General features: G+C 33.6%; 1 protein-coding gene and 3 non-coding genes across 4 annotated transcripts; all 4 read left to right on the top strand.

Annotated features, from left to right (window-relative positions):
• The first annotated feature begins 5204 nt into the window (after positions 1–5204).
• Trnav-aac (transfer RNA valine (anticodon AAC)) lies at positions 5205–5277 on the top strand. The gene has a single exon. It is a non-coding gene; the product is annotated as a tRNA-Val (tRNA).
• Positions 5278–13234: 7957 nt separating this feature from the next.
• Positions 13235–20705, top strand: LOC120416901 (protein aubergine-like). The gene is made up of 3 exons (XM_039578798.2): positions 13235–13339; positions 13702–15097; positions 19192–20705. The coding sequence occupies exons 2-3, from the start codon at positions 13716–13718 to the stop codon at positions 20600–20602; spliced, it is 2793 nt and encodes a 930-aa protein (XP_039434732.1). The 5' UTR covers positions 13235–13339; positions 13702–13715; the 3' UTR covers positions 20603–20705.
• Positions 20706–20770: 65 nt separating this feature from the next.
• On the top strand, positions 20771–20842 carry Trnat-cgu (transfer RNA threonine (anticodon CGU)). The gene has a single exon. It is a non-coding gene; the product is annotated as a tRNA-Thr (tRNA).
• Positions 20843–23672: 2830 nt separating this feature from the next.
• Positions 23673–23746, top strand: Trnai-aau (transfer RNA isoleucine (anticodon AAU)). The gene has a single exon. It is a non-coding gene; the product is annotated as a tRNA-Ile (tRNA).
• The last annotated feature ends 2024 nt before the right edge of the window (positions 23747–25770 follow it).

The following is a 25770-nucleotide window of genomic DNA, read 5'->3' as shown; positions in this document are numbered from 1 at the left end:
AAATGATTTTTGTATTTTTTTAGGAGAGACATACCATCCTGCCTTTTTCGTGAGTCTTTTTGCCACATTTTAGGCTTTTAACACAAAAATTATGAACGGAAAAAAATCGTGACATCACCTTTAAATTTAACTTTTAAACGTAAAAATTGAACAATCTCATAAAAGTGGCGTGTATTTTTCTATCAGTGTATTTTTTTCAAAAAGTCCGTCCAGTTTCCTACAAGTTTGCCATAGGGACGTGGCGTTACATCGTGCTGCCACCTGGTTTTTTTAGGCGCAAGAGTGTAAAAGTGCTGAGTCATCGTCTAAAAATAGACGGCGTCCTATCTCGCCCAGCAAAATGAAGTCGATAAAGTAGTCGGTTTCGATGAGAAAAAGTGGAAAACGTGGTCTAAAAATAGCGACGCCATCGCCCTATTGACCACATTTTGATACGATACAACAGCTTCGAGATACATTAATTTTTAAATTACAAAATACAAAAATATTTAAATAACTAACGCCCTTCTCAAATGTCATTTTTCAGTACAATTAGCTCCATATACACAAAAATGGCATATATAGGCCTAGGATAACATGTCTAAAATGTTTCACTGAAATTGGAGAGGGTCGGGTACAAAAGTACCAGAAAAAATCCAGATTTTAGCTGGAATTGCTCAATATACTTGTTAAAAGAAAAGCACCCAAAAAAAATTTTTTTTTTTTAAAAAAAACACCATTTCAATGTCCGAAATGTTTTTTTTTTTTGCTGAATTTCGCAAAAGTTTCTTCTGCCATTGAAAATTTGACAACTAGTTTCCGAGATATCATCAGTAGTAAACACGCTTTAATATCTATTTTCTTTTTTTAAAGGTTTTAGATATTTTATTTTCAGTTTTAAGAATATTGTTTTGATTAAAACATTTAGTACTGAGTAAAAATTATAAAATTTAAAATACAAACATCCACGTGGTTCATGGATGGCCCCTTAGGTGGTTATTTCATGCATTTCGTGTGTCAAAAGGAAACCATTTTTCATCATTTGCAGTCCTCATGCAGTTTTACGTATGTTCTCCGTTTATGTTGAAAAGAGAATTTCTGTTCGATTTCGTGTCTTCAGCAAGTTGTCTATTCAGGTTACACACAAAGAGGCACACGAATAAAAACGATTTTTTTATTTAATTTTTAACCATTAAAAGTTTACTTCTTGAAACGCTTTATTTTTAAAAAACAAAAAATATTAATAAAAATATATAAATAAATGAATAAATACCTATATAAATAAAAATCTTGAATCTACCTATTTAATTAATCGACATTTATATTTGCTGGAACACATTTTTCTCCGTGTGGGTTCTAAAGAAGTTGAATATTACAGGCTAATTACTAACTTCACAAAAATCTCAAATCTGTATCTCAGAAACTCATTGCTCAATTTTCCAAATTCGAGAGAGAAAATTGCAGGAAATTTTCACGGCATTTCAAAAAAAAATTTCAAAGTTCAAAAAAAGAAAAGAAATCGAAAATTGATACCTAAAGCTATACCTTGAAAACGGAGTTCGGTGAGATTAGTAGGATAAAAAAAAAACGTTGTTTTGAGAACGGTATTTCCAATAGATTTGTTGTCTGCGGAAAACATATGTATAACAGAAAGCTGAATTAAAAAAGTTGTTAACCAAAAAAATTACTCAAAAATTCGTCAATGATATTTGAAAAATCTTTTAGAAATCTCACAAAACTGATTTTTTTTTTGGAAAAGACCAAAAACTACCAAAATCAATTACGAAAAACTTATTCCACCAAAAGAGTCCTTGTCCTCTTCAAAATTCTTCTTCAATTTCTCCAATCATCATTGACAAGGGATCCTCAGTGATGTCTGATCGTAGCCTTCGCCACTGTTAAAAAAATGATGGAAAGTTCTTTGTCATTTTGGGCATGTCTGTAACATAAACACTTGCACCTGCTTCCCTTGGAGATTACCTTATTTTTTTTTTTTTTTTTTTTTTGACATTTAAAATTTATGTTTTAGTATTTATCGTATTATAATATATTTCGTGATAACTTATAATTGTTTTTTTTTTTGGGAAAAAGTAACTAAAAAGTTCTGTTGCAAAACGTTTGAGATTAAATGGTCTTCGTTCAAATGAAAAACAGCGTAAGTGCCAAAATGGAAAAAAAAAAACAAAATTACGTTAGAAAATTTTATTTTCAAGCCTATTTCAAAAACATTGAGGCAAAAAGTAAATCCAAAATCAAATATTTAAGAATTCCTTTATAAAAAGGATTTTATCTCTATTCCGATCATTCATGGGAATTTGACAAATTTAAAAATAACCCAATTTGACATAAATTTGATAACAAAAAAAACTTGTTAGAATGGTAGGTAGAATATGCTTGCAAAACTTTTTTATGGTTTTTCAATAAAATAGAAAATTATTGTTAGATTTTCAATTAAATTGTTTTCCAAGAAAAAAATAAAGGAAAAAAAAGGAGCTAATGAAAAAAAATCTAACATTTTAAGCCTGATTTGCAAAATATGAAAGCAAAACTCATTACAAAATGCAAAAAAGGAAAAAAAACGGGAAACGAGAAATTTGGCAATTATTGAACAAATTATTTATTTTTACTTACATTGTTCTGATTCTGGTACTGATAAATATTTTGCAACAAATTTCTAAAGGAAAGTAACTTTAAATGTTAAAACAAGTGTGAGGATTAATTAATGGCTGAACTGCCTTAACAAAGTACAGCTTCAAAAAAATCTTTTTCTACTAAAAATTTATCAAGCTTGTAAAATTTGTAAGGAAATTCTGTTAATGAAGGAGGGAGGGGAGTAAATGCGTAACTTTTTTTCAATCTTTTAAAAACAATTTGTACGTTTTATGCAGATCTACAAAACGCATTTTGGAGCTTGCCAAAATATTGTAACGCCTCTGCGTAAGACGCGTTTTTTTGTGTCAAAACAATGAAAACATTTCTTTCCTTTTTCTGAACTGAGATTCAAAAATTCTTAATTTGTAAAAAGATTGAATTTTCTCTATCAAAACCGGAAATGGATTTTATTCGTATTTTTTGTTTTGGCTCAAACTTTGCTGGGGCCTTCCCTATGACCAAAGAAGCCATTTTGTGTCATTGATTCACCCATACAAGTCTCTATACAATTTAGGCAGCTGTAAATATTAGAAAACCTCTATCATTTGAAGGATTTTTCTGATCAGGTTGGTGTTTTGGGCAAAGTTGTAGGTATTAACAAGGACTATTTAACAAAAACTATTCAATTTAAAAAAATGGCCGATTTTTTCAATTGACTTTTTTTCTACAAAAAATCAATTTCCCAAGATGAAAAAATATAGTCATTTTGCATTTTTTTCGGTTTTTCAGGGGACATAAAACCGCAAATTTTGAGCCATTTAAAAGTATGGAAAATAGCCTGTCCCATTTTGAGGTCAAGTCGAGGAATTTCAGGTGCTCACTTCTTAAATGATAGATTATGATGTTAGGAACAATGCTTTCTTAGACAAGAAAAAAAAATACTTTCTCGCACCCCCTATAAAATTTACCGAAAAAAAATCAATTTTTTGAACAAATTTTCTTAAATCGCTTGGAATCAATACAAAAACTGATTCAATCTGGTGTGTATTTTGCTTAAACGATAGGTTTTTGTCCATAGATTAAGATGCACTATCAATATTAGACCAAAATTGAAGTTTTTGGCTTCTCCCAGGCTGATTTATGTCGAAAAAATCTTCATTTTTTTCGAAACCAATGCATGCAGTTTGAAGGAAACATTTTTCCTTCTGAGAAAATTCAATTCCGACACTCCATTGCTGAGATAAAATTTGTCAGAATTCAGAAGCAAGGCCTACTAATTACACGACGTTGCAAGCAAATGTCTTAAATGTCAGGGTATGCTTTTTTATAGTAATTTGGTCGCTGAATCCGAATCTGGAATCTAATTTCATGTAAACAGGGATGTTTTGAAGCTACGCCCTTTTGGAATGTTATTTGCGTGTATTAGCTGCAATTTAAATCACTTGCAAGTTCGGTCAAATCTCGGTTTTCGTTCAATTTTGATTGATTCTAACAAAACTCACAGAAAAATTTTAGTTTAATGTTTTCTCATGTTTTGATTATCTTAAGAATATCGTTTAATTAAATTTACAATCGATTTTTTATGTAGTTTGTTGTTATAGTTCCTGGAGTTCCGAAAGGTTGTGAAAATTTCCAATAAAATTCCAATTTTAAGTGGTAATAATTAAATATAGCGAATTTTTGGATCATTTCGATTTTTTTAAACTTCAGCATTTCAAAAGGGATTAATATTGAATATGCGACCTTTTTAAAATGTTAGTTCCAAAAAACATTTTTTTTTTTTCAAAAAATCGTATCTCTGCGACAAATTTGTCCACATTTTCTTTGGCTCAAAAGTTGCAGTTATTTGTCTCCTTAAACACATTAAAAATACAAAAAAAATGGATTTTGGGAAATTGGGAAAGTTAAAATGGAACATCTAAAAAATTGACGTTTTAAAAAACTTAAGTTAACAACGAAACTTCCCAGCAACATCTGCACAATAAACCCATCACAAAATTGCATCTCAAAGAGTCTAAATCTTCCTCTTTATTTTTTTGGTTCTGCTTTAGTAAAAAACAAACCCACACCGGAACAATTCCAGGAAGCGGATTAGAATTTAAAATAAACGCTCGCGAAGCAGACTGTCTCTCTCTTATTGACGCAACAGAATTTGCACAAAAACGGGGGGACCGAAAAGTTTTGGCTGATCTGACGATGATGATGCACACACAGCAGCCAGATCCTGCTGGAATGAAGGATTTAGCGCGGTTCTTGTTGCTTTTTTGTGTTTTCGAATAAGATCCCAACAAGAACGCATTTTTTTGCTGTAGTTTTTGTTTTCTGCCCGGATGGAAATGTTTATGTAAATCCGGTGGCATTTCCAACAGGAGGAGCGCGTTTTCGTTCTTTGTGCAGCAGCAGCTTTTGTGATGTGATGTGGCGCTGTTGTTGTTCCATTAGGAAGTGCCATTTTGGCGCGAGTATTTATTTTCCCTCTGATATGCATATTTAAGGCTGATAAGAATTGCAGGAGGTGGAATGAACTTAAAACTCAGTTTAATCGATTGTTTAGTTGGAATCAACTCTTGAAAGCAATTCTAATTTGAAACTTTGATTGGCATGAAAGAGTTTGAACGACCAGACAAACAACGGTTTCCGTGGTGTAGTGGTTATCACATCCGCCTAACACGCGGAAGGCCCCCGGTTCGATCCCGGGCGGAAACAGGAAACTTTTTTTTAACATGAACTACGTTATTCAACACCATTCTGGCTATGTCTACGGCATAACTACTTTGACTTGATGAATCTCACGCCGCGTGCCGACTTGAGTTGACTTACCCTGAAAAGAAAGAAAAAAGAGAACAGAAAACATCAACATTAATCATAAATGTGAGCAACTTTTGTCAAAAACAAACAGAAATTAATTTCGCAGAATGAACGCACACGTGTTACACTCACAAAAGTTTCTAGCAAATAAAACTTAATCCTCGCGCGAGAAAGCTCGCGACGACAAACTTCAAAGTGCATCTTCTCTAATGAAATTCAGCCTCATTTTGGAGAATTTCCCTCATCCCCTTAAAAAAACCGGAGTGAGGAGAGCAACTAATTAGTCATGATGTAATTCAAAATGAATTCATTTCGCGCGCGCTCCCGTGACGTATAAATATTTATCTTCTCGCAAGAAAACGCGTCATCTTGCGAACAAGCAAACTTGCCTCCCCAAAATAGTTAAGACTAAAAGTATTTAATGCACTCGGAGAAAACACACAGTTTTAGAACTGAAAGTGACAGTCGCCGCGCGGAAACTTTACGGTTCTCGCACTCTTGAGCGATGACAGACGACTTCGTCGTCGTCGAGGCTAAAAGTCATTTGCATTAATTATGATAATTTCGGGCGAGCAAAACATTATGCTCAGGTCGCTAAAAGGCAATTTCTCAAAAAACGAGAGGAACAATTTGTTCTATTTAATAAGCCCATCCTAGCATTTTTTTTTTCTTAAAATGGGAGGAAAGTACCTTCTTCATAGTTCTTCAATTTCGATGTTCTAAAAAGGTGGAAAGGGAAGAAGTAACAATTATTCTTGAAATTTGTTTCGACTTGACTTCTGTTGTTGAAAGTCGATGAAAATGGCCGGTGGCGAAAAGCAGCAGCATTTTTCAGCAATTTTTCATTCGGGAGTTCCGACGAGAGAACTCTTTCTTAACATTTTTCCTTTTTTATTGGGGAGGAGGTTGAGGAAAAAACTGCAGCCAGAGGGCGATGTTTAATTTATCATTTTGTGTGAATGAGCAATTCTCTACGAAATCGGTCTTTTTTCTTCAATTTTAATTTTTGTATTTTTTAATCCGGCTGAAACTTTTTTGGTGCCTTCGGTATGCCCAAAGAAGCCATTTTGCATCATTAGTTTGTCCATATAATTTTCCATACAAATTCGGCAGCTGTCCATACAAAAATGATGTATGAAAATTCAAAAATCTGTATCTTTTGAAGGAATTTTTTGATCGATTTGGTGTCTTTGGCAAAGTTGTAGGTATGGATACGGACTACACTGGAAAAAATAATACACGGTAAAAAAAAATTTGGTGATTTTTTTATTTAACTTTTTATCACTAAAACTTGATTTACAAAAAAACACTATTTTTAATTTTTTTTATTTTTTGATATGTTTTAGAAGACATAAAATGCCAACTTTTCAGAAATTTCCAGGTTGTGCAAAAAATCACTGACCGAGTTATGAATTTTTTAATCAATACTGATTTTTTCAAAAAATCGAAATTTTGGTCGTAAAAATTTTTCAACTTCATTTTTCGATGTAAAATCAAATTTGCAATCAAAAAGTACTTTACTAAAATTTTGATAAAGTGCACCGTTTTCAAGTTATAGCCATATTTAAGTGACTTTTTTGAAAATAGTCGCAGTTTTTCATTTTTTAAAATTAGTGCACATGTTTGCCCAGTTTTGAAAAAAATATTTTTGAAAAGCTGAGAAAATTCTCTATATTTTGCTTATTCGGACTATGTTGATACGACCTTTAGTTGCTGAGATATTGCAATGCAAAGGTTTAAAAACAGGAAAATTGATGTTTTCTAAGTTTCACCCAAACAACCCACCATTTTCTATCGTCAATATCTCAGCAACTAATGGTCCGATTTTCAATGTTAATATATGAAACAATTGTGAAATTTTCCGATCTTTTCGAAAAAAATATTTTTGGAATTTTCAAATCAAGACAAACATTTTAAAAGGGCGTAATATTGAATGTTTGGCCTTTGTGAAATGTTAGTCTTGATTTGAAAATTCCAAAAATATTTTTTTCGAAGAGATCGGAAAATTTCACAAATGTTTCATATATTAACATTGAAAATCGGACCATTAGTTGCTGTGATATTGACGATAGAAAATGGTGGGTTGTTTGGGTGAAACTTAGAAAACATCAATTTTCCTGTTTTTAAACCTTTGCATTGCAATATCTCAGCAACTAAAGGTCGTATCAACAAAGTCCAAATAAGCAAAATATAGAGAATTTTCTCAGCTTTTCAAAAATATTTTTTTCAAAACTGGGCAAACATGTGCACTAATTTAAAAAAATGAAAAACTGCGACTATTTTCAAAAAAGTCACTTAAATATGGCTATAACTTGAAAACGGTGCACTTTATCAAAATTTCAGTAAAGTACTTTTTGATTGCAAATTTGATTTTACATCGAAAAATGAAGTTGAAAAATTTTTACGACCAAAATTTCGATTTTTTGAAAAAATCAGTATTGATTAAAAAATTCATAACTCGGTCAGTGATTTTTTGCACAACCTGGAAATTTCTGAAAAGTTGGCATTTTATGCCTTCTAAAACATATCAAAAAATAAAAAAAATTAAAAATAGTGTTTTTTTGTAAATCAAGTTTTAGTGATAAAAAGTTTAATAAAAAAATCACCAAATTTTTTTTACCGTGTATTATTTTTTTCCAGTGTAGTCCGTATCCATACCTACAACTTTGCCGAAGACACCAAATCGATCAAAAAATTCCTTCAAAAGATACAGATTTTTGAATTTTCATACATCATTTTTGTATGGACAGCTGCCGAATTTGTATGGAAAATTATATGGACAAACTAATGATGCAAAATGGCTTCTTTGGGCATACCGAAGGCACCAAAAAAGTTTCAGTCGGATTAAAAAATACAAAAAAAATCGAATGACCGAAATCCTAGAGAACTGCTCGAATGTCTTTAAAAAGAAGAGACACTGTAATAATGGAACCGTTTCTGAGGAGGTTCAGTCAAATGGAAACAAAAAGTTTTTTTTCAAAAATACACGTTAGGATATTACAAACATGTTTAAACGATTTACAATTTTATAAAGTAGTCGGTTTCGATGAGAAAAAGTGGAAAACGTGGTCTAAAAATAGCGACGCCATCCCCCAATAGAATTTGTCTCAGAAATTACACTTCCCAAACAAAGATGTGAACTATTAAGCCTAATATTAAATATTAAGCCTATCTGAAATGTTAGTCTTGATTTCAAAATTTTCTAAATACTTCTTTTCGAAAAGATCAAAAAACTTCACAATTGTTTCATTTTTTAGCATTGACAATTGGACCTTTTGTTGCCGAGATTTTTACATTATAAAATGTGGGAATGTTTGGATGAGACTTAAAAAAACTTTAACTTTCTTGGCAACCGAATCCAATCTTTAATGTCTCCTAGGCAAATTTATTGGAAATTTTATCAACTTTTCGAAAAAAAATATTTCCATCAATGAACAATCATAGAAACTTTAAAAAAATAAAAACTTGAAATTTCCAGTTATAAATTTAACTTTAAGTGGCTGTATCTTGAAAACGGTGCACGTTACCTTATAAAAAATAAATGTAAAATAAAATCAAATTTGATTTCAATTCATCACATTTTTTTCGAGACAAATTTCTACTTAAAAAACGCAATTTAATTCGGCGGTAAAATTTGTGCTCATACTTTTCTGTGGCTCAAAATTTGCTTTTATCTGTCGTGTCATATCTAAAAATTTAAAAAAAATAAGAAAATTACCTTTGCATAAAAAATCTGTCATTTTTTCCCGTGTCCAAATTTTACTCTGGATAGTCCTCATCAATACCTACAATTTTGCCGAAGATACCAAACCGATCAAAAAATTCCTTCAAAAGATACAGATATCAGAATATTTACGTACCATTTTTGTATGAACAGCTGCCAAAATTGTATGGAGCGCTGTCTGGGTGAACCAATGACACAAAATGGCTTCTTTCGACAAAGGGAATCCAGGGTCAAAGTTTTATCAATAATCAAGCAAAACTTTGTGTCGGTTGAAAACCCTTTGCAAATTACAAAAAAAAAAATTTTTCTAAAAATTACTATATTAAACAAACAAAAATTTACACTTAAATCTCTAATGTAGTGAAAATTCATACAAAATTTCGTGTCGTTTAATACCCAATTTGCTATATATGACTTTTTTTAGCATTTAAAAAAAACTTTATGAAATATGATTATAGTTTGCAACCTCGGTAGGAAAATCAAGCTTGACCAACTCTGAAAAATGCCTATAAATAAAAAAAAAAATCTGTAAAAAAAATTAAATAGATAACAAAATTTTCCAGTTTTTTCATGCTGACATTGAAATCAATATGATCAACTCGTTTTGATAGGAATTTTACTGATGAAAGATTCCTAAACAACTTTTAAATATCTTAAATTCCAAATACCAAAGAATTTTTTTTCGAATGGATTCATAGTAATTTAATTATTATTTATGATCCAGTTCGTCCCAAAATAACTTTAGGGAACATCCATAAACCACGTGGACACTTTAGGGGGGGGGGGGGTAAGCGATTGTCCACGCTCCATACAAAAAAGATTTTTTTTGTATGGACAATTGTTCACGAAGGGGGGGGGGGGGGGTTGAGATTCCAAAAAAAGTGTCCACGTGGTTTATGGATGGTCCCTTAACAAATAATAAAAAAAAAACTTTTTTTTATTCCTCAGAAAAAAAATTACGTAAATAATTTATTTAGTAAATTTTGAACCCAAATTTACAGCACATTTGTTTTTTTTTTCAAAAAACTACTTTTTTTGAAGAAACAATATCCATAAAAAAATATGCAACTTTAGAAGAGGACTTCTGATCAATTTAGTGTCTTCGGCAAAACGGGTGGTTACAATTTAGGACTTATCAGAAAATAGCAGTACAAGAAATAAAAACTATTTAATAAAGCCATTTTTGTCGTTCAATGTTACACCCTCAAAATACTTAGTTTTGGATTTTCTTGAATTATTTTGAATTACAATTGTTTTATTTTCAATTAACGTTTTTTTGAAAATTGTTTTGAAAATTCATGGTCAGATGCCAACTCATATTTGCAACCGAAAACTGCAACATTATTTATGGTACAATTGGCATGTTTTGGGCAAAATTGTTTGTTTCTTTTTGAATTTTGAAACATTCGAAACTGGAAAAGCACTTCGACAATGAAATATTTTTGTAAGGTTGACAAAATTTACTACGATTTTCCTCTTTACATTTTTTTGTTCGAACATCTGATTGCCTCGGAAAAATCTTACTTCGGATAATTCGATTTTTTTATTACTTTTGTTGGCTAATTTTTGATTGTCGAGCGTATGCTGGACCCCAAAACTACTCTAAAGTGATTAAGAATTTTCAAATACAAGATGACGATGATAAAATATTGAAATAAATATGCATTTTAGTATATAATAAACAATCAAATATTCAAATTTCACTAAAAATGTGGTTTTTTTAGGTCCGTAAAACGAGGTGACTTTGATAGGTTTGAGATTTTACCGCAACATATCATTCTGACCGTGGTAGAAAAGTGTTCAAAGTACCTTAAGAAGATCTTTTCATAAAATTTTGAAAAGTTAGTTGACTACCGAAAAATCAAGGGGCAAAAAACTTTCTTTTCAAAAAAAAAATTATGATTTCAATGGAAATTCAAGTGCAATCAGCTGAAATTAATTAAAAATGCTGATAGTAGACCTAATGTAATACCTCTAATAGATTTTTGGAAAACTAATGGTTGAAAGACAACTGTTATTTTGTAAAATGCATTTCACCACTTTTTTTTGACTTGTAATATAAAATAAATTCTGTTCAATAAAATAAATGCTCTACGTTTTTGCAATTCGACTGGCATTTGACTTTTTTATATTTGATTTTATTTTTTTTTTGTTATAACCATGTTAAGGCTGGTACAAATATTTTTTTAAGTTTTTGTTTTCGATCCGAAAAATCAGGGGGCAAACTTTTTTTCAAAAAAAAAATCATAATTTCAATGGAAATTCAAGGGCAATCAGCTGACATCAATTCAAAATGCATTCCCCTGCGTTTAAAATAATTTTTAACAAGTTTGGTTTATTTAAAAAACTTTAGATTTTTTTTTTTAAATTTACATCGACAGTACTGCAAAAACTTTTTTTTTCGGTAAAAAACTACTGTTTTAGTCAAATCTTACTTTTTTGAAAACAAGTGATTGCAAAACAACTAAATTAGTGAAAATAGTAGTTTATGCAACAAGTTGCAAAAAGAGGATTTTTTCAGCACGAGTCGTACATTTATCCAACGAGGTTCACCGAGTTGGATAAATACGAAGAGTGCTGAAAAAATCAAGTTTTGCAACGAGTTCCATACAATTTTTTTTTGCAATTCCGAAAAACACCCATTGAGTGAAATTTTATGTCAAATTTTCATGTATTTTGTCAATAAATCGTTTGAATAAAAAAAATTGAAAATTGTTACTTTCCGAAACAAGTGCTGAAAAGTTCAACTTTTCAGCACCCATTTCAGTGCTGAAAAGTAGAACTTTTCAGCATTTATTTTGAAAAGTGTTGCCATTCGATTCTGTTATTTTTGGTACAGAAAAGTTGGACTATGGCCTGTTATTTAAAAAAAAAAATTAAAGAGGAAATTTTGTCAAAATTTCCATCAAACATTTTTGGAAATGAGTTATAGGTCGTTCGAATTTGATTAAAGCAGGAATCTGTTGAGATAGTTAAAATAAAGGTAAATAAATAATAATTCAAAAATGCTATTTTTTATTATCTGGGCCTCAAACTTATTTTGCATTTAGAAACCATCCACCTCATGATTTGAACTCATAACGGTGGGTTACGAATCTGAAGACCTAACATCTGATTATGGCAGAATGAAATTTATTGACATTTTATTAAAAACGATTTATCATTAAAGTGGCATATTATTTGTTACCTTTACAGAATTTGTATCACCCCATCTAAAACATATAAATAAAATCACTGAAAAAAACAAGTGCATTCAACTTAATACCTTTTAATTTTCATTATATTTGTGACTGTCGATTGTATTCAGTCAAAAATATTGTTTAGATTTCAATTATTTTTGGATCAAGAAGGGAGCAATAAAAAGCAGATGAATAATATTTGTGTTACTATTTATTTTTTTGATTTTCTGATTTTACAAAATTTTAAGCTTTTTGTACGAAACTGTAAAAAATATATTTTGTTGTTTCTAATATTAAAATGACGAAAATGTTCTATGCTAACTGAAATTTCATAAAACTTGTAAAAGATGCTTTTTTTCAGTTTTATAGATTGAATTTAAAAAAAAATCTCATTTGGCCCGCAGGCTCATGTCAGCTTCCAATTTGGCCCGCCATTCAAAAACTTTGAGCACCCCTGGTCTAATACCTCCTTAATTTTTAACAAAATTGTTGTGATATTGCACATTGTCGTTTTGTAAATATATTTTTATTTTAAATTGGTTTAAATTTTTTGGATATTGGAAATCATTTTGAAATATTTTAAACGGTCTAATCATTTTCATTTTCTTAAAAATTTCATGGATAATTTTGGAAGAATCAAAAATGTATTTTTAAATTTTATTAGTTAAATCCATGGTTTTCACAAATATATCTCACTGTTAGTCCCATAAATAACAGAGAATGCATCTCACCCCATTAAAAGTCCCTTCTTCCAGTCAGACTGTTGCTTAAACTTCAGTCTGGTGGACAGTAGTGGCGCCATATTCCTCCCACCGTAGAAATGTGGATGTGACGGAACGCGACAAATCACCAGGAAACAAATGAACTCCTTTTAGCCGGTAAAGTGCTCATAAAGTACTCAAATCATCGGTCAGTCGATTCAGAGCAGATGTCTTTTTGCTTTATTTTTTAGGTTGACTTCATTTCTACTTTTTACATACATTTTAACAATTTTAATATTTCGAGAAAAAAAAACATACTAGAAATTTGGCCGGCTGCGAAATTATGCAAAACTAAGGTTTGTATTCTAAATTTGAAATAAGTTTGACCATGAAAAGCAATGAATTGAATGTTAGATTTGTTTACTTTCCTCCAATGCATACTGCAAAGCTCCAGGTAAATCTTGGAATATCTTCTTGTAGATTGGATTTACCCTACCTTTTTTAATTTTTTTTTCGCCTACAGGAAGGATTGGTAGTAATAATAGTTCTTCACACCAACATGGCAATAAATTTTAACAATGTTTCTCTTCAGGATCTGCCAAAATTTACCTAACCATAAATTGGCGCTCAAGCCTTTACCTGGCCTCCATCTTAAAACTCTAACATTGCCAATCTCAAAAATTCAGTCTCTCACCAAACTTCCATCAATACGTTTCAGAACACCGCGAAGCCATGGCCGATCGTCAGCAACAGTACCCTCCGTTCCAGCCGCACCAACGCGGAGGAGGAGGAGGTCGCGGAAGAGGCGGTCCCCGTGGTCGAGGTGCCCCGGGAGGTCCTCGCGGTTACGTCAATGGCGGCAGTCAACCGCGCTATCCCAATCAGTACCATCAGAATCAGAGTGGTGGCGGGTATGAAGGTGGTAACGGCGGCGGAAACTGGCGCAATGGTAACGCGAGAGGTGGTTGGAATCGACCCCAGAACAATGGCGGACAAGGTTACGGTCAGCAGAGGCAACCTAGGGATAGTCCGCAGTTGAACGAAGTGGTTAGTGAGCAACCTCCGGTTGCAGGGCAACCGGAAGTGAGAGTTGACGCCGTCGCAGATCAACAGCCGGTTCAGCGGAACGCGCAAGCGGCCGGGGATCGTGGAGGTCGCGGAACGATGCGTTCGGGGCGGGCTATTCCGGATGTGGTGAGGACGCGGGCGGCGGATTGTCAGGTGACGAAGCACGGAACTTCGGGCAGGCCGATTGCGCTCACGGCGAACTACTTCCGGGTGATGCATACCGACGGGGAGGCCATGTTCATGTACCGGGTGGACTTTGTGCCGGACATTGAGAGCGTGCGGGTGAGGAAGGCGTTGATGCACCAGTTGAAGCCGACGCTGGGGGCGATCCTGTTCGACGGGGGCTCGATGTTCATGAGTCGGGACAAGACGCGGAACGATGAGAGCGAAATTACGACGAAGGAACTGCAGACTCAGCAGGATTATCTGGTGAAGATCAAGAAGGTCGGAACGATCGACTGGACGTCGGAGATGGCGCTAACTGTACTCAACCTGATCAACCGACGAGGTATGGGAGGTCTCCGTCTGCAGCAGATCGGTCGGAACTTTTTCGATCCCAACGGGAAGGTCCGGATCGCCGAGTTCGGGCTGGAACTGTACCCCGGGTACATAACAAGCATCCGGCAGCACGAGCAGGACATCCTGATGTGCGCGGAGGTGACGCACAAGGTCATGCGCGAGGACACCTGCTACGGGATTCTGCGCAGTTGTATGGCCAACGGAGGCAACTGGCAGGCGGACTTTACCCGGGCGATCCTGGGAACGGTGGTGATGGCGACCTACGGCCGGAACAGCACGTACACCGTGAACGACGTGGAGTTCAACACGACGCCGGAGCACTCGTTCGAGACGGCGAACGGGCGGATGACGTTTTTGGAGTACTACCGGAATCAGTACAATATCGTCATTCGGGATCCGAGGCAGCCGATGCTGGTGTCGCGGGCTAGGGCGCGGGATATTAGGGCGGGGAGGCCCGAGCTGTTGTATCTGGTGCCGGAGCTGATGCGGGCGACCGGACTGACGGATGAGATGCGGAGGAACTTTACGTGAGTACCGTTTTATGATCTGTTGTAATACTACAATCCTTTCAAGTATACTGAGTCCGAGGTATACAGTCTAGAATAAGATTCTTTCAAGTATACCAGAGTCCGGGATACAATCCTTCCAAGTATACTAGAGTCCGTTTCAAGTATAGTGGAGTCCGGAATGCAATCCTTTAAAGTATACTGGAGTCCGGAATACGATTCTTTTACGTATACTGAAGTCCGGGATAAAATCCTTTCAATTATACTGGAATCTGGGATATAATCCTTTCAAAGTATACTAGAGTCCGGGATACAATCCTTTCAAGTATACTGGAGTCCGGAATACGATTTTTTTTAAGTATACTGGAACCTGGGATACAATCCTTTGAAGTATACTTGAGTCCGGGATACAATCCTTCCAAGTATACTGGAGTTCTGGATACAATCCTTTTAAGTATACTGGAACCTGATGGGATACAATCCTTTCAAGTATTTTGGAGTCCTGGATACAATCCTTTTAAGTATACTGGAACCTGGGATACAATACTTTCAAGTATACAATCCTTTCAAGTATACTGGAACCTGGAATACAATCCTTTCAAAGTATACTAGAGTCCGTAATACGATTCTTTTAAGTATATTGTAGTCCGGGATACAATCTTTTCAAGTATATTAGAATCCGGGATAAAATCCTTTCAAAGTATACTAGAGTTCGTAATACGATTCTTTCAAGTATACTAGAGTCCGATATACAATCATCTCAAGTATTCATACCAGAGTCCAGGACACAATCCTTCATTGTATTCCATAGTCCGAGATACAATTCTGGAGTTTTTTTTTTTTTTTTTGAAAAGGTCCAATAAACCAAATTTCCAGTTTTTGCTTTTTGGGTGTTTTAGAACCGCCTTGAGTCAGGGGTATTAAAAAACACCCAAAAAATAAAAAAAAACTGAAAATTTGGTTTATTGGTCCTTTTCAAAAAAAAAAAAAAAACTCCAGAATTCTTTCACGTATCCATACCACAGTCTGGGATGCAATCCTTTGGAGTATACTTGAGTCCGGGATACGATTTGTTCTTCCATATATCAGAGTCCTGAATACATTCAGAACAGATTGTAAATCGGAGGATTACTGGCAAGGTTGTTAACGATAAAATTATCGAGGCTCGATAACGATAATCTATCGTTATTTCGATAGTTCTATCGACGTTTGTTTTGAGTTGATTAGACTTCTATTTCCATATTTTTTTTTAGTTATATGGAAAAAAAATTTCCCCCTGATTTTTCGAACTAATTTTGAAGGGTTTCAAGGGTACTCAAAGTTGCTCTCAAAATACCGTATTTTTTCGAAAGAACTCAAATTTTCATAATTCGCAATATGGATATCAAACGAAGCGAAATTTTGCATGCTTTTCACCTTAAAAAAGTTTTTTTTATATACTAAAATTTTCACGAATTAAGATTTTTTTTCGAAAATACCTAAAATTTTAAAATATGCAATATGGGTATCAAACGAAGCGAAATGTTGTATGATTTTTTTCACCTTTAAGCTAAAAATTTGAGTACTTTCGAAAAAAATACGGTAATTTGTGAAAATTTTTGTATTTAAAAAGATTTTTTTTTCACTTTCAAAATATGCAATATGCGAAATTTTGTATGATTTTATCACTTTTAAGGTGAAAATTTGAGTACTTTCGAAAAAATACTGTAATTTGTGAACATTTTAGTATTAAAAAAAACTCTTATCATATTTGGGTTTTTTTTTGGAAAATACAAAAAAATCACAAATTACCGTATTTTTTCGAAAGTACTCAAATTTCCACAATTTGTATTATGGGTATTAAACGAAGCGAAATTTTTCATGCTTTTCACTTTATTGGTGTTTTTTTGTTGTTGAAAATACTAAAATTTTCACAAATTACCGTTTTTTTCCCACAAAAAAACTAAAATTTTCAAAATATGTATTATGGTTATCAAACGAAGACAAATTTTGTATGTTTTTTTCACTTTACTGGATTTTTTTTTTGAAAATACTAAAATGTTCACAAATTACCGTATTTATTCGGAAAAACTCAAATTTTCGAAATTTTTAATACGTGTATCAAACGAAGCAAAATTTTATTAAAGTTTTTTTGTTGAAAATACTAAAATTTTCACAAATTACCGTATTTCTTTGAAAAAAAAACTCAAGTTTTCAAAATATGTATTATGGTTATCAAACAAAGATTTTTTTTTGTTTTTTCACTTTATTGGAATTTTTAGTTTTGGATAATATTAAAATTTTCACAAATTACTGTATTTTTTTCGAAAAAAAAAACTCAAATTTTCAAAATATACATTTATGGTTATCAAACGATGCGAAATTTTGTACGTTTTTTCTCTTTAATAATGTTTTTTTTAAACAAATTTTCACAAAATACCGTATTTTTTAAAGTACTCAAATTTTTAAAATATGGAATATGCAATACCCATCAAACCAAGCGAAATTTAGTTAGATTTTTCAAATTGAGTATTTTTAAATACAAATTATCAAAATGCAATATTTTTCCGAAAATACTATTTTTTTTTTTAAATTTACACAAAATTTTATATGAAGCATTCAAAATTTTAATGTATGTATGAAGCATGCAAAATTTTGCTTCGTTTGATACCCTTGTTGCATATTTGAAATTTTTTAGTATTTTCGAAAAAAATACGGCATTTTGTGAAAATTTTGGAATTTTCCAAAAAAATACTTTAATTAAGTTAAAAAGCATTAAAAATTTCGCTTCGTTTAATACCCATATTAAAAATTAAAAAAATAGCATTTTCGAAAAATACGTAAATTTGTGAAAATTTTAGTATTTTCAAAAAAAAGTCTATTTAAGTGAAAAAAAAAATCATACAACATTTTCCTGTTGCATATTTATAAATTTTGAGTACCTTCGAAAAAAAAACTTTTTTGGACTGATACCCCCCGTTTGATACCCATATTGCATTTTTATAAATTTTTAGTATTTTCGAAAAAATACGGTAAGGCCATTGCAAATATTTTTTGAAGTTTTTGTCCCTCGACTCTGACCAAAGTCGAGGGGGGGAGGGTGCCAAAAAATTAAAAAAAAAAAAAAAAATTTATTTACGAGCCACGGTTTAAACATTTGAATAAAAAAAAGTGTTTAAAAATGCATTATACACCTGTCCAGTTGTTTTGCAATCCTTAGTTTCCAAAATACCTAAGTATTGACGAAAATTATTTGTTTTGCCAAAAATAAAGTTTTTGCGGTACTGTACATTGGAATTTCATAAACATTCAAAATATTTTAAATCCAGTCCAAACATGCTAAATATGATTATCAATGCAGAATAATGCGTTTTAGATTGTTTTCAGTTGATTTGACTTTTATTTTCATTAAAATTTTGAAGTTTTTTGAAAAAAAATATTTTTTTTGCCCCCTGATTTTTTTTTTTGAAGGGGGAGGGGCGACATAAACTTTGAAAAATATTTGCAACGGCCTAAAAAATACTCTAATTTAGTGAAAAAGCAGACACAATTTCACTTCGAAAAAATACGGTAATTTGTGAAAACTTAAGTATTTTCCAAAAAAGCTCTTATAAAGTAAAAAAAAGCATACAACATTTTGCTTCGTTTGATATTATCGCATATTCAAAAAAAATCGAAAATAATACGGTATTTTGTGAAAATTTTGGAATTTAAAAAAAACTGATAAAGTGATGTGAGTGACAAAATTTCGCTTCGTTTGATACCCATATTGCAAATTAGAAAATTTCAGTATTCTCAAAAACATACGGTAATGTGTCAAAATTTTAATATTTTCCAAAAAAATCTCTAATAAATTGAAAAAGGATACAAAATTTCACTTTGTTTGTTACTCATGTTGCAAATTATGAAAATTTGAGTACTTTCGAAAAAATACGGTATTTTGTGAACAATTTTGAGTACGTATTACTACTTTGAAACTTAGTACATTTTCAAAAAATACATAAGATTATCGCCGATATAATTATCGAAATAACGATAATATTATTGACGATAATTTTATCGATTAGCAACCATGGTCCGGACATCTGAAGTTCCTACTCATCAAATCCTAAGCTCACCCCTTTCCACAATTCCAGCCTGATGCGCGCCCTGGCGGACCACACCCGGCTGACGCCGGACCGGCGCATGCAGCGCCTGGAGGCGTTCAACCAGCGCCTGCAGCAAACCCCCGAAAGCATCGAGATCTTCCGCTACTGGCAGACGGAACTGGACCGCCGGCTGGTGGAACTCCCGGGCCGCGTCCTGCACCCCGAGAAGATCCTGTTCCACGAGCAACAGCTGAACATGTGCGTAACTCCGGACGCTTCCGCCGAGTGGCAGATGGCCTTCCGGAACAACCAGATGTACCGCTCGGAGCGGCTCCAGAACTGGTTCCTCATGGTACCCCGTAACTGGGACCGGCTCGTGCCGGGCTTCGTCGAGTGTCTGCGGCAGGCCGCCCGCGGGATGCGCTTCGAGGTGGCCGATCCCCAGCTGATCCGCATTGAAAACGACTCCCCGATGGCGTACGTGTCCGCGCTCAACCAGATCGTCAACCGTGACCCGCAGCTGATCATGTGCATCGTGAGTAACGACAAGGCGGACCGGTACGCCGCGATCAAGACCAAGTGCTGCGTCGAGCGGGCGATCGCCACCCAGGTCATCAAGGCCAAGACGATCACGCCGAAGGGTGGCAACGTGCGCACGTTGATGTCCGTCGCGACCAAGGTCGCCATCCAGCTGAACTGCAAGATCGGCGGAATCCCGTGGATCGTGACGAACCCGCTCCGCTCCGTCATGGTCATCGGGTTCGACGTCTGTCACGACACCCGGAACCGCTCGCGCTCGTTCGGAGCCCTCGTAGCGACCAGCTACCACGAGTCCATGAAGCACCCCCGGTTCTTCTCCACCGTCAACCACCACTCCGCCGGCGAAGAACTCTCCAACTACATGGCCCAGAACGTCGTCAAGGCACTCCGTGCCTACCGCGACGAGTTCCAGAACCTCCCCAACCGGATCATCATCTACCGCGACGGCGTCGGCGACGGCCAGCTCAAGTACGTCCACGACCTGGAAATCTCCTCGATCCAAGAAAAGCTCAAACTAATCACCAAAGACGCCCCCACAACCCCCAAGCTGACCTTCCTCGTAGTCAGCAAGCGCATCAACACCCGGCTCTTCCACGACAAGCGCAACCCCGTGCCCGGAACCATCGTCGATGACGTCATCACCCTCCCCGAACGGAACGACTTCTACCTGGTGTCGCAAAGTGTCCGCCAGGGAACCGTCTCCCCGACCTCGTACAACGTCCTCTACGACGAGTCCGGACTCACGGCGGACCAGCTGCAGGTTTACACCTACAAGCAGACGCACCTGTACTACAACTGGTCCGGGACGGTGGGAGTTCCGGCGGTTTGTCAGTATGCCCACAAGCTGGCGGCACTGGCCGGCCAGCATCTGCACCAGGCGCCGCACAGCGATCTGGAGAAGAAGCTTTACTATTTGTAGGGTTATGACGAATTACCTTAAAAAAAATTAAAAAGGGCGAAAAAGCATGTTGCTCCAGATATCAAATACAAAAGCTAGAAATAATAAAAAAAAACCAAAGTTTGAACTGTTGCGTTTTATTGTGTAATCTAGAAATGTAACCTAATCACAGTCTCGTCTACAATAAGCGCCTCTTTAGCTCAGTGGTAGAGCGCTGGTCTCGTAAACCAGCGGTCGTGAGTTCAATCCTCACAGGAGGCATGGGTGATTATTTTGATGGAAAAATGACAAAATTGTACAAAAAAAAGTTATTCGTAAAAAAAACTTTAGAAAAACAAGATAAATTCTCAATATTTGGTTAATCTTAATTAATTGCCATTTGACAGAATATAGGTCAAATTTTACTTTAAAAATGGAATAATAAATTTTGTTTTCAGTTAATATCAATCTGGGTGCTGAATAGTGGTTCGCAAAACGGCCTCAATTTTGAACTGTCAAAGTGGAACCAATTTACTGTTCGCAAAAAGTAGAGAGTATTGTTATCGATCATTAATTTTTTTTTTTTGCAAGGATGAAAAATGTGTGGCTTTTGAGAACCTGAAGTTAAGAAAGTTGAGGAAGTTGAAGTCAAGAAATCTTAAGAAAGTTAAAGGCGAGATTGTTCATGGAAGTTGTTTATGGAGTCGATGCGGTTGTATCCATCCAGAAGCTGTCTTAATTGTTTGATTCCGTTTGAAAACCTACTGGTTTAGTGAAAATATTTTCTGTATGTTGGATCAGCTTCGCTAGAATTAGCGATGTTTTTTTGCTGGACTAGAAAGAGCTGCAGGATTCCAAAATCAGCCAGGGAATTTATATGCGACATCCAGAATGACACTCTCGCCACAGTTTTTCATCACCCGTAAATAAGAAAAACCTCTTCTTACCGAACGAAACTTGAAAACACACATAATTTTCCAGCAAAAAAAAATAGAAAACTAGACAAAATAAAACACAAACCACTGACTAAAACAGCTCATTTACCAGTAAGAAAAAAGTCATGCTTGTGCTTGAACAGCCTCCTACTTTGTAGATGTAAACAAGGTGGGACCATTCGAAAATCACGTTACGCATTCTCTCTATTCATCACCCAGATATCAATCATAGAATTAAACCATAGAGTTTTAAAAAATTATAATTTATAAGTTGAAAAAAAAATTAGAATATTAGAATTTTGAATTTTAAAATTGTGATCTGAAATTCAATTTTAGCTTATCAATTTCCGAATTTCAGAATTTTAGAATTTTCGAATTTTCGAAATTTTAGAATTTCAGAATTTTAGAATTTTCGAATTTTCGAAATTTTAGAATTTCAGAATTTTAGAATTTTAGAATTTTAGAATTTTAGAATTTTAGAATTTTAGAATTTTAGAATTTTAGAATTTTAGAATTTTAGAATTTTAGAATTTTAGAATTTTAGAATTTTAGAATTTTAGAATTTTAGAATTTTAGAATATTAGAATTTTAGAATTATAGAATATTGGAATTTTAGAATTTTAGAATTTTTGAATGTTGGAATGTTAGAATTTGAGAATTTAAGAATGTTGGAATGTTTGAATTTTGGAATGCTAGAATTGAAGAATTATTTTGTTATTTTGTTATTAACTTTGAATTATATTTTTTTTAAATTTTCTTTTTTTTTTAATTTTTAAATTTCACAACTTTAAAGCTTTGATTTTTTGAAGCTTTGAATTTCAAATTTAATGTTTTTTTTTTGAAATTTTTTTTTTTAATGTTAAAATTTAGATTTTTTGAAAACTAAACAATACCTTTCTAAAAATAAAAATCTAATTATTGAATTCTTGAATTTCTTAATTTCATAATTTTTGAAGTTGATTTTTTTTTAATTTTAAAATTTATGAATCTTTAAATTTATATTTTTTAGATTTTTAAATCATAGAGTTCTAAAAATTATAAAATTTATAATTTTAAAAAATGTTTTAGAATTTTGGAATTTCAGAATTTTAAAGTTTTAGAATGTCAGAATTTGAGAATTTAAGAATGTTGGAATGTTTGAATTTTGGAATGCTAGAATTGACGAATTATTTTATTATTTTGTTATTAATTTTAAATTATAATTTTTTTAATTTTAAATTTTTAAATTTTTAAACTTTGATTTTTTGAAGTTTTGAATTTCAATTTTTTTTAAATATTTTTTTTTAATGTTAAAATTTAGATTTTTTGAAAACTGAATTCACCGTTTTTAAAATATAGCTAATTATTTTTTTATTTTAACTGAAAAAATCCCGTTTTTCGATTTTATAAAAAAAGAAAAATGTCCATGATTGTCCATTACTGATTTTTTTTCTAAGTGGTCAGAAAATTTCCATAAAATTGCCCAGGAGACATTGAAGATTGGACCAATGGTTGCTGAAATACAGCGAATAAAAGAAAAAGAACCTAGAAAATTGAAGTTTTTAAGTCTCATCCAAACATTTCCACGTTTTCTAATGACAATATCTCAGCAACTAATGATCTATTTTTCAGTGTTGAAAAATGAAACATTTGCGAAATTTTATGATCTTTTCGAAAAAAATATTGAGTATTGATTCAAGACTAACATTTTAAAAGGGTCAAACATTCAAAATTACGCTCTTGAATTGGTAAAATGTTTCTTTTTTGCCTTATCTGACATTTTCAAAAAATACATTTCCCCTAAATTAAAAAAAATATATAGGATTAAAGAATTAAAAAAATATTAATAAGAGAAACTTAAGAAAATTAAATTACTCAAGAGAATCAGAAAATGTAATAATTTAAGATATTCAGAATTTTAGAATTATAGAACAGTTTCAGTTACTAAATAATAATTTGATTAAATATTTGAAGACATAATTTAAGAAATTTAACATTCAAGAATTTATTTAAGAATAACATTCAAAAAATTTGATTTTGATGTTTTTGTAAAATAATTATTAGTTTTCAATTTAAATTTCTTAGCTTTAAAAATGTCGTTTTAAATAGCCATGCATTTTCGAAAACAACAAAATCTGAAAAATACAACAGAAAAGCACGGCTGCCGACTTAACAATTTACGCACCATTATACCAAGTGGCCCCATAGCTCAGTTGGTTAGAGCGTCGTGCTAATAACGCGAAGGTCGTGAGTTCGATCCTCTCTGGAGCCAAGTTCTTTTTTAATTCACCACACACAATCATTGCACTAATTCAACCCGTCATTTACGAAGGCGGCAATCATTTAGTGCAATACGTGTGTTTGTATGAGTGTGTGCGCAACAAAGTATTCTCATAACGTGATAATGGTAGGTGATTAGCTTGAGTTGTAGCTGCTGTATGGGCTCGCGACATGCTCATTCAAGTGGAAGGGAAAAGAACTGTGATGAGGAAAAAAATCACACTTTCCCTGTGCAGATAATTACAACGTGTAGAGCAGGGTGTGATTTAAGGATGGGGTTGGTTAAGGGGAAACGGATCAAAAGGACTAATTGAAGATAGCAATCTTTATTGTGTGAAGCTTGTGTTGACACAAACTGCCTCCACTTGTGTGTGGATCAAAGCTGAAATAATGCTCATTGTTGCTTCTTTTAACAGTGTTTAGTGCTTGTAAGCCCTTTTATGTTATTGTAGCTATCTCCTAAGTGCTTGTTAGCCCTAGTAGCGACCCTATATCAACACTAACGTCTCTCGCTAGAGCACTAGCGAAAAATCGATGAGGCAAACGCTCTGCCCCTCATTAATCTCAATTATGTAAACAAGATTGTGTCGTTTGATCTCGTTTGCGCCATCGATGGGACATGTTGACACATTTTTGCTTCTTCTTTTTGTCTCTGTCGGACATCATCAGTCCCGATACATGTTGTGGATTGAACGCCGTAGAAGAGGAAAGTTCGCGCGCGTCCTTTCTGCAGTAGATCGTGGTGATTAGGTCGCGAAACAGCAGGACGCGACGCGGGGCAGCATCGATTAACTTTTAATTATTCATCTGTAACAGGGCAGCGATTGAAGCGTGTCCTGTGAATGGCGGGATAATTCGCGCTGGCGCTTGTTTCTGTAGTTGCAAGGAGTTGAGTATAGGTAGTGCGATTTAGGTGTGATTTTATAATTAGTCGCAGGAATTTATTGATTTCTCAGGAACAAAGCAATACTTTTTTTTAATCGTTTTTGAAGCAACTTGTACGACTGAACCAGATTTAAAAATCACTTTACACCAGTTTGTCTGCCACCATGTTTTTTGAAGTAGGATTTTTGAATTTTTGAATTCAAAATTATCTATTTTGTTATGTAAGATGATGACAAAAAATAATTTAAGATTTTTAGAATCATTCGACTAAAGCACTAATAAATATTTTGTGTTAAATTTTTTAGTTCTTGAATCTTTTGCCTTTCTTACTAATGAAAGGTATAGGTTTTACTTTAAGGCTGGACGTCATTTTCATCTTCGTAAATATGTCGATTCAGCATGAATTTTAATACTAAAAATCGTTAAAAAATCACACTGCATCGATTTTTGACGCTCTATCGATTCACCTTGACAGAACTCGCCTATCTCCAACCCTCGAATTTTGAGAAAATAAATTCCGTGGAGGTCGAGTGATGTTCGTATGTGGTAAAATTTTGCAAAATGTTGTGTCGCGCCGTTCTCAGCTCCCATATTTTGATTCTTCTGAATGCAGATGAAAGCTAGTGTGCTGAACCTGGGCGAGTTGCCGCGCAAATTTCGAAATATCCATCTGTTTTCGGATGCAGCCAGACTTTTCAACAAAATACACAGTTTTCAAATGAAAATATGGTCAATTTTTTTCATTTTCATATCTATTATTTATCTCAAAAATTGCACTTTTCGAGCTCTACAACCTCCCAAATTTTCATCCAGATTCATAATATGGTTCTGGAGTTAGAGCCGTTTTATTAACTTACCATAAGAAAAAAATCCCTAAAAAAGGTAAAAGCCCACTACATTCATAGCACAGACCATGAGTGAGAATCTGAACCAAATTCGACGTCTATCGGCAATCCCGATCAATTTTTAGAACGATTTACTTTTTGCCTTTCTTACTAAAGAAAGGTATAGGTTTTACTTTAAGGCTGGACGGCATTTCCATCTTCGTAAATATGTCGATACAGCATGAATTTTAATCCTAAAAATCGTCAAAAATTCACACTGCATCGATTTTCGACGCTTCGTCGCCAA

The sequence above is a fragment of the Culex pipiens genome, chromosome 1 (assembly GCF_016801865.2).
Source record: "Culex pipiens pallens isolate TS chromosome 1, TS_CPP_V2, whole genome shotgun sequence".
NCBI classification, from domain to species: Eukaryota; Metazoa; Arthropoda; class Insecta; order Diptera; family Culicidae; genus Culex; species Culex pipiens.
The sequence above is the reverse complement of the archived record's forward strand: the minus strand, read 5'-3'. Positions and strand labels throughout refer to the sequence as shown.